A 13,678-nucleotide genomic window follows, 5' to 3' on the forward strand; every position below is an offset into this window, starting at 1 on the left:
GGACGCGCAGGCTCAGCGGCCATGGCTCACGGGCCTAGCTGCTCCGCGGCATGTGGGATCTTCCCGGACCGGGGCACGAACCCGTGTCCCCTGCATGGGCAGGCGGACTCTCAACCACTGCGCCACCAGGGAAGCCCAAGAAGCTCATATTTTTTGACTTTCAAAGTATTTTAATGATTTTGTGAACACCTAATCTATTTTTTTCTTCCACTAAATGAAAATAACCAATTATTGGGACCTCGATATAACTAAGAGAGTATGTTAAAATGTGATACCTATCTTAAAAATGGTATTGATAAAAATGTGAATGACAAATGTTGAAAATCACAAAAATATTATAAAGCTTTGTTATAAGTCAGTGAAGATAAAAAGCCTTTTTATTCTTGAAATGCCTGGAGTTTACCAGTTTTAAGAAAACAAAGAAATAGTTTCCTGTGAGACATATTGAAGCCTGTGTGGTCTTCTTGGTTGTTTCACAGCCTACCAGTGAGCGGCATGTTGTCTGTATTCCCAGCAGGGAATGGGTGCAGAGCAGAGGTTAAGCCTCCAGGTTGACTGGATGATAGAGGAAGATAGGTTGTTTCCACATGGCTTTCATTCTTCACGGTATCGCTGGGAACAGTGCTCCCTTTATTACGGTTGGCCAGAAAGCATGAACTCGGAGAAGCAGTGAAGGCAGCTTTACTTGCATCTGGAAAGATTTTTTTTAAATAGGAAAGCTAATATCATTGCCACATTCCTAGTGGATAAGCCCAAGTTAAAAAAAAAAAACTGAAAATGTTCTAGGGTTGTGTCATAAATCTGGAAATTCCTGAGAAGTGTTTTCCTTGGGAAATAAGACTGGCAGATCTTTGGTGCTGGCAGTGGTGCTGGTTTTTGTTAACTGTATATTTGTGGATGTAGGTGTGTTCTTCAGGGCACTAAATAATCCACTCTGTAGTGAACAGCCTTCAAAATGCAAGGCATCACATCCCAAATATATTGTGTCCCTCCTTCTTTAAATTCCTGTAGAATTCATCTCTACACCATTTATAAGGTGGTATACCACATGTGCTGTCTTAAATTCTAGTTATTTTTGTGTTATCGTCACTTCTCCAATTTTATCTAAGTTCTCAGAAGTTAAGAATATTGATTTGTATCCTTCAGCATTTCCAGTAAAGTACCTTGACTACTCTATATACCAATGGAGGAAAGAAAAAGTAGGGCTCTCTTAGTGTTAGTATCCTGTGTTAGTAGTGACATTTGGGGAGTAAAATCTGAGACTGTTATAAATGCATTTAACATGTGTGCTTACACATTCTTGAACTTAGGTTTCAACAAAGAAATAGGCAAAACAAGATATCCATTTTAAATTACCTGAATTCTTCATATACTTGTCCAGTAAATTCTGTAACTCCTGCTCTTTGTCATTATTAAACTGGGTCTCCATGGCCAACAGAATGTATTCATCAAGAAGCATTCGGATCAAATGGAAAGAACCTTGTTTATGGATAGGGAATGGGAAGAGGGCATTGTGAGATGAAATGAGGGAGAGAAAGAGAAGGAAAGAGAAAGAGAGAAGTCAAGTTATCTTTGTGACCATCTCGCAACACTTTACAAGGAGCAACTGAAATAAACAAATATTTGTTGGACTTTAAATGACCTGCTAAGACCAACATGCTTAACTTGGGTCTCTAATCTTTTTGTGTACCGCCTGCCCAGCTCACTGTGTGTACTGTCCTGCCAGCTCTTTGGCCACTAATTACATCAAAGGAAAATTTGGATGAAAGTGAGACATGCTTTATGCTTTAAGAGGGCACACATTGGAGTGTGATAAGCTTTAACCTGGGGAGAATGAGCTCTACTCTGCTCTATTTCTGTTTACTTTGTACTAAATAATTAGACAATAGCCAACATGGTCTGAAAAAAGTATCAAGTAAGAAGATGTCTTTCTAGCCTGAAACAAAATGCTCTTTCATTTGAAAAAAAGGAGAAAAGTAATTTTCATGGGGAAGATGTCCTGGAAAACCTTAAACTTCTTTTAACTATTCAACAGATTTTCCAACAAAAGTCTTTTTTCATAATAAGGTCTGGTTTAAATATTGTATAATTTAAGAAACCTTAAATATAAGCAACATATTTCAAATAATAGACAACATATTTTGTTCATCCCTCAATACAAGTTCACTGATTTTATCTAATTCTGTTAAAAATTAAATGAACCAATTTAGTTAATTGTAACCTATTTTATAATGCAAGGATTTCTCAAAATACAACTACCAAATGTGGAGGTACTGTCCAGGAGATAGCATTATAACTACAAACTAAGAATCTCAGAAATTTTAGGAAAAAGAAGGTATTCAATTTTTGAAAAAGCTAACGACTCAGTTTTTTCATAAGTTGTATAGATCAGGATAGATGGTTCAAAAACATATGACAGCATGTCTTCTAAGCTGGTCTTTGATTCTTGGAATACAACTATGAGGGCAGGTTCCTGGAAAAGATGCAAACTTTTGCCATATTTCAATGAATAGTGGCTTTGGAAAATAATGTATTAATTATTGTTTATTTGCTTGTTTAACAAAGAAAATTTACCTAAGCACTGATGGAGTGTAACGGTTATAGCTGCTATCTATTGTGTTTACCAGGTTCTGGCAATGTATTTTTATACATACCACGTCACTCAAGTGCCTATATAACCCAATGAAAGAAATATTCTCCCATTTCTACAATGAGCAGCCTAACTTGGGTTAAGCCAAGCCAAAGAGAAGCAGTGTTAGGATTTAACTCTGCAAGTGGTCTGACTACAAAGCCCAGGCTAAAACCTACCATTCTCTACCGGCTCAAGAGTCCGATTTGAGGAATGACAGGGCCACATGCTTAAAAATTGACAGGAAATGTGACTGAGGAATGAATGATGTAATTCATCTAAGAAGAGTTTTATAAAGCACATAAGATACCAAAGCTAGATGCATTGTTCAAGGTGAGATTATGCATTACTCGAGCACCAAAAAAGCTCCACTTTAGCAGAAAGTCTTGAGCCCTCTTCTTTAATGATCTTCCATTTTGTTTGCTGGTCTAAAAGTAAAGGAACAAAATGAAACTATAAAATCTGTCATTTCATTATTACATGCTGCCTACGTAAGATCAAGAGGTAGAAAAACTGTCTGACAAATGGACAGATTGACAGGGCATGCCATTTATTTTATCAAATAAAATGATGTGTCTAGGGATTTTAATTTTCATCTGGCTTTGCCATCATTTTTCAGGTTAATAGATCTCTATTCTATATGGTTTTGTTACCTAGTAAATTGGACAACGAAATGAAATGATTTACAAAATATTTTCTCTCTTAATTTTCCTTTGACAGAGCTTTAAAAAAAGCAGAAGGCGAAGTGTGAAGGAAGGGTTATATATTTCTGTGAATGATTAACTCTGACTTCTCTGGTCCTGAATGATAATCTGTTTTCCTTCCAGGAGAAAAAAAGTCCCTACACTATAACTAGTTTCCTTGATATGGAATGGCTAACACCAACTGGTGATGGATATATTTGTTCTTATGGCCTTGTTTCATGATGGATGACTTGAAGGTTAACTGAAAGAGTTGAAGAAACCACATGAAAACACAAAATACTGAGCTCCTGGAATTAAAAAATGTAAATACTTAAAACCATATCTTCTGTCAGCTTTTATGAAAACGTGCTTTTTAAGAAAAGGGCCAGCTCTTTCCAGTTTCTAAGTTTATCTTTCACTACTGATGTTACACAGCTGTAACCTTATTGACTGATAGGGAAGGAATAGTGTCTTGTAGTCTGTCAAAAAACGATAAATAGAATTGCAGCTGTGCCCAGTGCTCTCAAATCTGCCATATTTCTTTTTCTTTTTTCTTTTTTTTTAACATCTTTATTGGAGTATAATTGCTTTACAATGGTGTGTCAGTTTCTGCTTTATAACAAAGTGAATCGGTTATACATATACATATGTTCCCATATCTCTTCCCTCCTGCGTCTCCCTCCCTCCTACCCTCCCTATCCCACCCCTCTAGGCGGTCACAAACCACCTGCCATATTTCTAATCTTGATATTTGACTTCCCTTATTGCTAGGGTTTCAAAAGCTTTTCAAAGCATTATTACACATAGCCTATCACCACCCCCCACCATTCAAGAAATTACAGCCAGTTTAGCATTTACTATTAACAAAATTTTATTTTCTGAATGTCATTGAAAAATACCTTAATAACTCTCTGCTCTACCACAGTATCCAACCATTCAATAAAAGCCTCCACAGTGGCATTCTTCTTAAGGAGATCTTTCAGTTCTTGGAACACTGTGATAGAGTCATCTACCATGTAAAAAGGAAAAAAAAAAAAAGGCAGAATATTGCACACTACTTTGAACCCAAGAGGAAAACTAAAAGTAGAAATCATTAATAATTTTATAGAATAAAAGGGCAAGGCAGGTAGATTAAATTAAATGTTTTAAAGAAATTATTTTCATATCCTGGAAACTAACAAAAAATCCTTAGTTCTTTACTCTTCAAAATTTTAATCATAAGTGTATATGTTTTGGTATATATTGAAATGCAGGTTTATATACTATATACTAGGGAAGAACTGTTGTCAGTAGAGATGATTATTCATTTTGAATGCAATGCTTTCATTAAATGCAACAGATTAGTTGAAACCTAATGACTGAACTAAGCTAGACCTGTTGATTTCCTGCTTTCTGAAATATCCTTTATCTTTAGCAAAAATTAAATTCTGCCCTGCAGAATTGAGCCACTTAAATAAATAATCTTTTATCATGTAAAAGTTAAAGGGGCAGTAAAGGACTATCATTTTATTAAAGAGTTTGAGGTTTACTGAATCCCAAACGGTAATATAATTTTATGTTGAGAAACAGAAAGCAGGACTGACGTTGGACTGTCCCCAGAGAGCAGTGTGCTACAGCCTATAGGAGGCTGCATTTTTTGGTGTTTTCAGAGAGAAATGATGGGAGAAATGGTGGGTTGTTATCCCTGGGAAATGGAACCTGGTTGTCCGGTCACACGTACTGGCTTGGTAAATTCTGTCAGATTGTCCAAACCTAAGCAGGGCATTTCGGCTTTGAAAAACAGTATTGCATTGAGATATCATTTCGGTATGCATTATACACCATATGACGCCAAGGGTGCAAAACGCGTGGAAATGCATATGCATGTAATATAAAACTGGAAGAAAACTCACAAAACTCAAAACTGTTTTGATTATTCCCAGGTTTTTTTCTATTTGGATTATTTCTAGGCAATGAGATTATAGATGACTTTTATTTCCTCTTAATATTTTCTATATTTTCCAGGTTTTTCACAATCAGTAAGTACAACTGTTTTAAAATAGAGAACAATTTTTAAAATCACAAGTATTTCTCTAAACCAGAGTTTCTCAAACAGATATGATTTTGTAGTCCAAGGGGACATTTGGGAATGTCTGGAAACATATTTGGTTGTCACAACTCGGAGGAGACTGCTACTGGCATGTAGGGGATAGCGGCCAGGGATGCTGCTAAGCATCCTTCGTTACACAGGACAGCCCCACTGCCCTATCAAAGAGGTAGGTATCCGGCCCGAGACATCGATAGTGCTGAGGTTGGGAGACCCTGCCCTAAACAAAAAGAGAAGACTTACATTCAGTGTAGATATCAGATTCAGTGTCTGTGCTGCCCGAAATGGTGAGAAGGGCCTGAGATCCAATACTATTCAAGTCAACCTTTTCAATGTCAGATACCATAGAATTCACGACATGCTGGTCAAAGAGAGCTGGTCTGGCAATCTCCATAAAGAAAGTAAAAAAGACACTAAATTATATCACTGATCCTCCATCGAAAGAAAATTTTAGCCTCTAGAGAAATAGTTTCTTGAGAGAAAAGTATCATAAATAAGTCTTTTTTTATTTTAAAACTAAAAGCAGTAGCTGAGATTCATGATCATCTCTGTTAAAGGTTTGAAAACTATTTTCAGAATAAGAAAATAATTTTTTTTACCCGTGGTCATAAAATAAGAATTTCACAACGTTAAATTTCTTATCTGGAACTATCCCAAGCTAGTCTTTCAAAATTTAGGGGGCTAGAAACCTTCATAAAGCAAAGGATCATTTGAGGAGAGGGCAAGTATATTTTAACAGTATACAAACATGGAACTCTAATTTAAGAATTACTTTTTTCTCCCTATTTAAGAGAACTAAATTAGAGGCAGTTTAAAATGTGTTGTGGGTTTCACAACATCACACGGGCTCATTCCCCATAACCTATTAATTTTATTAATTGGATTCATTTATTAACTGAATTCATCTGGCAAATAAGAGTTTTACAGGTTACGTTTCATTCAAAAGTTTTCTTTTCTTTTTTTACTTTCTGTTTTGAAATAATTTAAAATTTACAAAAAAGTTGCAAAAGTAGTGCAGAGTATTTTCACATACTCTCTATCCAGCTTCTCGTAATATCATCATCTTACATAACCATTGTATTTTATCAAAATCAGGTACAATACTAGTAACGCTGGTACAATATTAGTAACTAAACTAACTAGACTACCGAATTTCATCAGTTTTCCCACTAATGTCCTTTTTCTGTTCTAGCATTCACTCTAGGATCTCATGTTGCATTTAATTGCTGGCTACTCAGTCTCCAATCTCTGAAAGTTCCCCAATCTTTGCTATCAGATGATTCATTTTTTATTTGGTGACTCAAATACCCTCGGCTTACCAACGTACCTGTGCAAGATGTAAGAAAGATGTTTGTCGTTTCAGAGATGATACAAATCTTCGCACAATAGGTATTTTCTTGTCAGTTAGAGCTTCTGGCAAATTTTCCAAGGATGAAACAACCCATTGTTCCCAATTTTTAGCAAAATTTCTTATGTCTGCTAATAAGCTACAAAAAAACCCCAAAGAACAAAAAACTCTGTATTAAATGCTAAGTAGTTCAAAATGCATTAAATAAATGCAGTTTGATGGAGGTATATTATTCCTCTTTGATTCCAAGAACGTGACTGAAGTCAGCCTAGGTCTGCCATTTATCGTCTTGGTCAAAATACTCAGTCTCCTGAAGGTCCAATTCCCTCATCTGTTAATAGGAATAAGAATAGTATCCAGGGCTTCCCTGGTGGCGCAGTGGTTGCGCGTCCGCCTGCCGATGCAGGGGAACCGGGTTCGCGCCCCGGTCGCCTTCCAATGCAGGGGTTGCGGGTTCAATCCCTGGTCGGGGAGCTAAGATCCCACATGCCTCGAGGCCAAAAAACCAAAACATAAAACAGAAGCAATATTGTAACAAGTTCAATAAAGACTTTTAAAATGGTCCACATCAAAAAAAAAATTTTTTTTTAAAGAAAGAATAGTATCCATGTCACAGGATTATTATGAGGATTACATGAAATAATTCATGGAAAGTGTTCAGGTTAAAACTTGGCAGGCAGAAAGTGATCAATAAGACATACTTTATTATTAATATTAATTCATAATTCAATCATTTTCTATAAAATATTTCTGGGAAAAGGTAAGTGTGCACTTGATTTTGCATACCTTGGCTTACTGAGAGACACGCATAGGGATCATAATGCCATTTCAGGTATTTAATATTTGTTTCTAGTAACATATTCTTATAATCCAAATATAACTGTAGAACAAATTACCACAAACATACTAATTAGAGGACCCCATTTAGAAAATTGCAAAGGTTGGTTGTGTATATATTATGAAAACATACAAAAATTTATAAATCCATCAACAATCTACATATTATATCTCAACAAAACAGATCTAAATATATTTAGGATGGGGCATATGTTGGGGAGCAGTGATATAGTACAGGAAAAAAATAGGCAGAGTTTGGAGTTAAACAGACCTCAATTAAAATCTAGGTTCTGTTTCTTAAAAATCAGCTGCCTCTGGGCAGATAAATTAATTTCTTTGTACTCCCAGGTTCCTCTTTGTGAATTTGGATCACAACAGTTACTTTAGAATAGTCTGACAAGTTGTTTTTAAAAAATCCAGTTGTTCAATGATAAGAAATTGGTTAAATAAAGTATAGTATTTTTCAGATGCTGGATTTCTATGCAATCAATCATTAAAAAATGCTAATCTATATTTGTTGATATGGAAAGATTTTCATAGTATACTGCAATAGTATGTGTACTATAATTCCATTTTTAACATTCCTAGGAAAAAGTCTGTGAGATACAATAATAACCTAAGACATTAAAAATGTGGTAAGACAGTGAGTGATTTTTTTAAGTCTTATTTTATATGAGTGATTTTTAAAGTGCATTTATGCGTGTTTTTCATTTTCTAAATGAATATGAACTGCTTGCATACTTAAGAGATAAATACATAAATAGTACTTTTCAGGCTAAGTGAAATAATTTATGTAAGTCTCAAATCCCACACTGTGTTTAATAAAAGTCAGCTATTATTACTATTAGTTACACGGCTGAATGCCTGTCACTATGTAAGCATAGCCATTTTGCTGTGACACAGAAGTGTTAAGTGTACCTAATTCAGAGCTCAGGCTAGATGTTTAAAGACAACGTATTAATAATTAAAAGAAACTATTGACCAGGCCAATATCAATTATTATTTAAATAAATAAACCAGTCTAGAGGAAAAGGTAAATCAAAAATAAAGATTGTTTTATCAATCATCATGTATTTATTGAGAACCAACTATGCTCACCCTATACGTATTTGTGCCCCAAAATACTAAAATAAATTTCATTACTTTACTAGAATTCATTTTTTTAAAATTGGCTTTTTTTTCAAGTTCCTATTGTTCTCACATCAGAACAATAGGAAAAGACTTTGTGAAAAATCTTCAGGCATCATTTCAATTTGAGATCTTATTCCTTTGTTAAAAGAAGGTGATAATTCCATTATGCTACTTTCTGATTTTGGCAATTAAAACCAAAGTTATAATAAATATAAAATAATTTTCCTTATAGTTTTATTATTGTGATTATTTTCCATCAATTATCCCCATTCATCTCCCTCTAGCCAGTTTCCATTGAGGAGCTTCCTCAGTAACCTAAAGGTCAACTACACTTAAATATTTATTTTTCACGTGGGCAGCTCTCAGATTAAAGGGATTTCAGGATTGTTCTATCGATTTTGTTCATGGAGGTTTGAATATAAAAATTGAGGCACATCTCTTATAGCTCATACAAAGGGACAGGAATAGGAGAATAATATTGGTAAATGAATGAACTTCTACTTAATGTTTTGCTTTACTATGATGTATAAGGTTAAACCCTATACAAGCAACTATCATATTTTATTGACTGAACCTACCTTTCAGGCATTTCTTGCATTGTTGCAGGAATGAGTACATCTGTTAGAACCTTAATCACAGCAAAAGAGAGTTAACATAAATCCTTAATATTTCTATAGAAACACACTTACTCTTTGTCAATTACTTTTTATTCCTAGCTTTCTAGAGAATAATATGTTAACTCATTTCTGAAAGTTATACTTTTATCTCTAAAATGAATGTATATATGTAAGTTGTGTGTGTGTGTGTGTGTGTGCGTGTGTGTGTGTGTGTGTGTGTGTGTAAAAGGCAAGGGGAAAGGGGGTATATAGAAGCACTGCAGTGCTAGTTAAGCAGGTGACACAAATGTACCGGGTACAGAGAGCTAATTATTGGAACATAAAGAACACTGAAAATAAAGGGCTAGACTGAACCTTAAATGTGGGTCGGGCTTCCCTGGTGGCGCAGTGGTTGCGCGTCCGCCTGCCTATGCAGGGGAACTGGGTTCGCGCCCTGGTCTGGGAGGATCCCACATGCCGCGGAGCGGCTGGGCCCGTGAGCCATGGCCGCTGAGCCTGCCAGAGGGAGGCCCGCATACCACAAAAAAAAAAAAAAAAAAAAAAAATGTGGGTGATATGGTGAGTAGGACCTTGATGAGAACTAGTAAAAAGAAAAAAAGAAAAAATTAGTGCTGACTGATCCCAGCTCAGGAAAAACTATGATAAATAAAGGAGATGGGGAACCAGATAGGATATGAACAATACAGATCCCCTAGGCTGGCTCATAAACTGAGTGCGCCAGCCTGGAGAAGAGGACCAAGAGGTCTTCTTGGATGTTTCAAAGATATTTCAAAACGTGAGTAGATACTCATCTACAAAGGCCTGTGCAGCTTACCAGCAAAATGCACATGTAGTCCGTGTATATGAAACACTAAAACAAGAGACGGTATTGGATATGCCCATATGCTAGTTACCAATGAACTGGCCTTGGCAATCATGTACAGTTCTATGGACTAAAAGCTGACCACTTTCTAGGGATGGGATGAAGATCTTACAGAAGCTCATATTACACTGCTCTATGCTCACTGTGCCTCCCTGGGTCCACGAGGAGGAGGAAAAACTTTGTGCACGTAGCGGTACTTAAACTCTGGACTTTTGTGTTGGACTCAAAGAAATAGACCATTTGTGTGTGGCGAGGGGGGAAGTTGTGCTTTAAGGATATTTCTTGGAGGTGTTGAATGATAGTCCAAAACAGCTTTACCTTGATGCTGGTAAATGTGTGTGCACGAGTCCAGGTCTTTTCTTATACCTACTCTTAGAACCACCTTCTTTCCCCTTTCTGGTTACTTCCTCATGTCTTAAACACTTCAGACAATCTGTTAGTGCAAACTAAACCCTTTCTCTCTAAATGATGATATTCTTATTTGACCCAGAAAAATGAGACAATCCTTTCTCTCCTTTGTCCTTCTTCAGCTTTAGCTTGAACTAAAGGTAGAGACTCTATTTTCTTATACTGCGATGAGGAAGAACGGAACAGAGGATGAAAATATGGGCTCACTCATCCCGGTTCAAGCCCACCTACAGTTCTTGATTTGCAGAGTTGCTTCTGGACTGAGTTTATCTAGGTTCAGCTTCACTTCTCTGCAAAGTTGAGAACGTAACAGCAGCAACTAACTTAGAAGGATTTTACTTCCTAAATACTTAACAGGACTCCAGCTTGGGTTTTCTTGCTCACTCAAATTATGTTCTAAAAGGAAAGCTTTTGTTTTCCCTTCTGACAATACAGGAGGTTAATGTAGACAAACTCACTTTAAAATACCCAGATTGCAATACAGTTTTCTTCCTCACCTTGGACCTGTGTCTGCTCTAACTAGGGAACAGACTGTTGGGGGAATTAGCTTCACCCTCTTCCCCGCTGAATGGCTGGCTAGATGGCCAACCAGCTCCTATTTGTTTATGATATCCTCGTGATCCTTCTGTAGACACTTAGGGACTCTTATTTGGCTCAAGAACAGAATTGGTCATTAATGCATTAACGCTAGAGATTTCCAAATTTTTCAAGTTATTAGTCCCATAAGAGTGCTTAATTCTGCTTTCCCCCAAACACTGATACCGTGAAAAAGCCACTAAGTTATTAACTCTGAAAACACCTTAAACTAGTTAATAAAAATTAACTAAGTTTTTATGGAAGTATGTCACATTTAGAATCATTCTTAGCTGTAAACAGAAACTGATTTTGTTTTACTTAATGAAAATTTATATTAAAATACATTCACTATTAAATATACACTATTAAACTGCTTGCTTTCTCATCAGAAAAAAAATTAATAGTGTATCTCCAGCCAGGAATAACAAATTTATTGAAAATATATTGCAAAAATTTAGATGGAATGTTTTTTAAAGAAATATATGGTTCATGTTTGACATCCTAAGGAGCTTACCTTATAAAGAATTGAGTCACAAACACAGAAAATGTCAATGATAACAGGGTTTTCAAGCAGGGGAAGAAGATGATCAGGCATTCCTTGCCAAAAGTGTAATAAGAAATGCTGGATCTAGTTGAGAGCAAAGCATATGTACATTAATATTAACATTTTCCTTAACGTGAACTCATATGAAGAACAGGACAAGAACATTTACATAATATAGTCAGCAAAGCATTCTTTGTCACTCTTACCTCCTCAAAGTTTCCATTTATTGCATTGTCCAGGATGCACTGGCAGTGAGTTTTGTACATCATTATTAGGGTATCAACCTATTTCAAGGAAGAAAAATCTTAACAAAAGCACCCTTTCAGTGCTGGCTTCATTTTGTTCATGCATTCATTTGTTCATATATTCAAACACATTTTTAAAGTTCATGTTATGTACCAAGCATTGTGCTCAATCCGAGGAATCAAAAATAAAGGCACAATTCTTATTTTAAGGAGCACACTGCCTTGTGAAGGGAGAAAGGCAAGCAAATGGACAATTGCAGGACAGTGTGATGAGAATGATGAAAAAGCTGATTGTTCAGGGAACTATGGGCCAAAGCAACATTGTAGTTTTCTGCTTAATAAAAAAATTACCTTTGATTGGAGAAATAAATGTAAAATACATCAGATCTTCACACAGTTTTATTAAGTAGGTGCTTGGGCAGTGTGGTGCAGTGGTTTCCAGTTTCAGTTGTGGAGTCAGCTAACACTGAGCATCAGCTCCACTGCACTGTTTTGCACGGGTTGCTTTGTCTCTGACCCCAAGCTTTATATCTTCAAGTAAGGTAGTAGTAACATATCACTCGTAAGGTGTTAAAGAAGATAAAATGAGACATGATGCACATGGAACAATTTTCCTGGTATGAAGTATAAGACTTTACTACATTACCTAAAATTAGTAATAATATCAAATGACTTGTTGACCAAAAAAAGATTTGAACATTAAATGTCTGTTATGAAAATTCTTTATTTCCATGTTACACTGATATTTGTATCGCAGAGATAGAAAGTTTTAAACATATTTTAAAATATGCGATGGATTAGAACTTGATATTCTGGCAAGCTAACAATATTCATATTCAAAACATCTTTATTTCATAAGCTAGAAATATTCCTACCTGTTACAGGTTGTGTGTTCTATGCGAACAGGAACAGGCTTAGAGCTTAGAGGTGTGAGCTTTGCCTACAGGATACCTGGATTTGAATGCTAGCTCTAATCTGCTACGTGATACTGGGCAAACTACTTTACATTTATGTGTTTTAATTTCCTCATCTATAAAATGGAGATCATAATGACAGTAAATATCTAGTCAGGTTGTTATGAGGACTAAATAAATTAACACATGAAAGTGGTTGGAGTAATCCATAATTCATGTTAAGAAACTTACAGTTTTTAGCTATTTTTACCTTCATAGTATCAAGGGTAGTCATGATGATGGGGGTGTCCTACCCCTACTCTTTGCTCTCCAACCTTTGTCCCTGCAGCCCAGCGACAGCACATATCTTTGTGGTTTAGCGCAAAGCTGTATAACGATGACATGCAGATTACCAATCTACTTCCAAGGAGGTATGCTGACTACACACCTCTGGCAGGACATGTCACCATTGATGCAAATGAGACATGCTCTATATTTTAAGCAACGATTTTATATTTTTAGATAGGCTGCCAAGACATATTTCTAAAATGAGGATAAGGACAGCATGAAAGATAGAAAGGAATTCATAATTGTTGTCCAAAATTAACCCTTTGATCCCTGAAACCTACTAAAGTACAAGTAAACTTTTATCTTCACAAGTATTTCCATTTATTTGTGTCAAAATTTTTTCTCCTATACACAAATCATCAAAATATTTAAATCTTTTTTTTTTTTGCGGTACGCGGGCCTCTCACTGTTGTGGCCTCTCCCGTTGCGGAGCACAGGCTCCGGACGCGCAGGCTCAGCGGCCATGGCTCA

General features: G+C 36.0%; 1 protein-coding gene across 1 annotated transcript in view; it reads right to left on the reverse strand.

Moving 5' to 3' along the window:
• Positions 1 to 13,678, reverse strand: part of RFX6 (regulatory factor X6) — a 56,356-nt gene that overhangs the window by 5,049 nt on the left and 37,629 nt on the right. The window contains exons 8-16 of the mRNA XM_007116474.1: positions 11,928 to 12,005; positions 11,692 to 11,805; positions 9,293 to 9,342; positions 6,726 to 6,885; positions 5,642 to 5,786; positions 4,212 to 4,321; positions 2,940 to 3,057; positions 1,357 to 1,479; positions 485 to 691 (exon numbers count right to left, since the gene is read on the reverse strand). Coding sequence (XP_007116536.1) covers positions 485 to 691; positions 1,357 to 1,479; positions 2,940 to 3,057; positions 4,212 to 4,321; positions 5,642 to 5,786; positions 6,726 to 6,885; positions 9,293 to 9,342; positions 11,692 to 11,805; positions 11,928 to 12,005 — 1,105 coding nt within the window. The remainder of the gene's footprint in view (positions 1 to 484; positions 692 to 1,356; positions 1,480 to 2,939; positions 3,058 to 4,211; positions 4,322 to 5,641; positions 5,787 to 6,725; positions 6,886 to 9,292; positions 9,343 to 11,691; positions 11,806 to 11,927; positions 12,006 to 13,678) is intronic.

Source organism: Physeter macrocephalus, chromosome 10 (assembly GCF_002837175.3).
Source record: "Physeter macrocephalus isolate SW-GA chromosome 10, ASM283717v5, whole genome shotgun sequence".
In the NCBI taxonomy this organism is placed as follows: Eukaryota; Metazoa; Chordata; class Mammalia; order Artiodactyla; family Physeteridae; genus Physeter; species Physeter macrocephalus.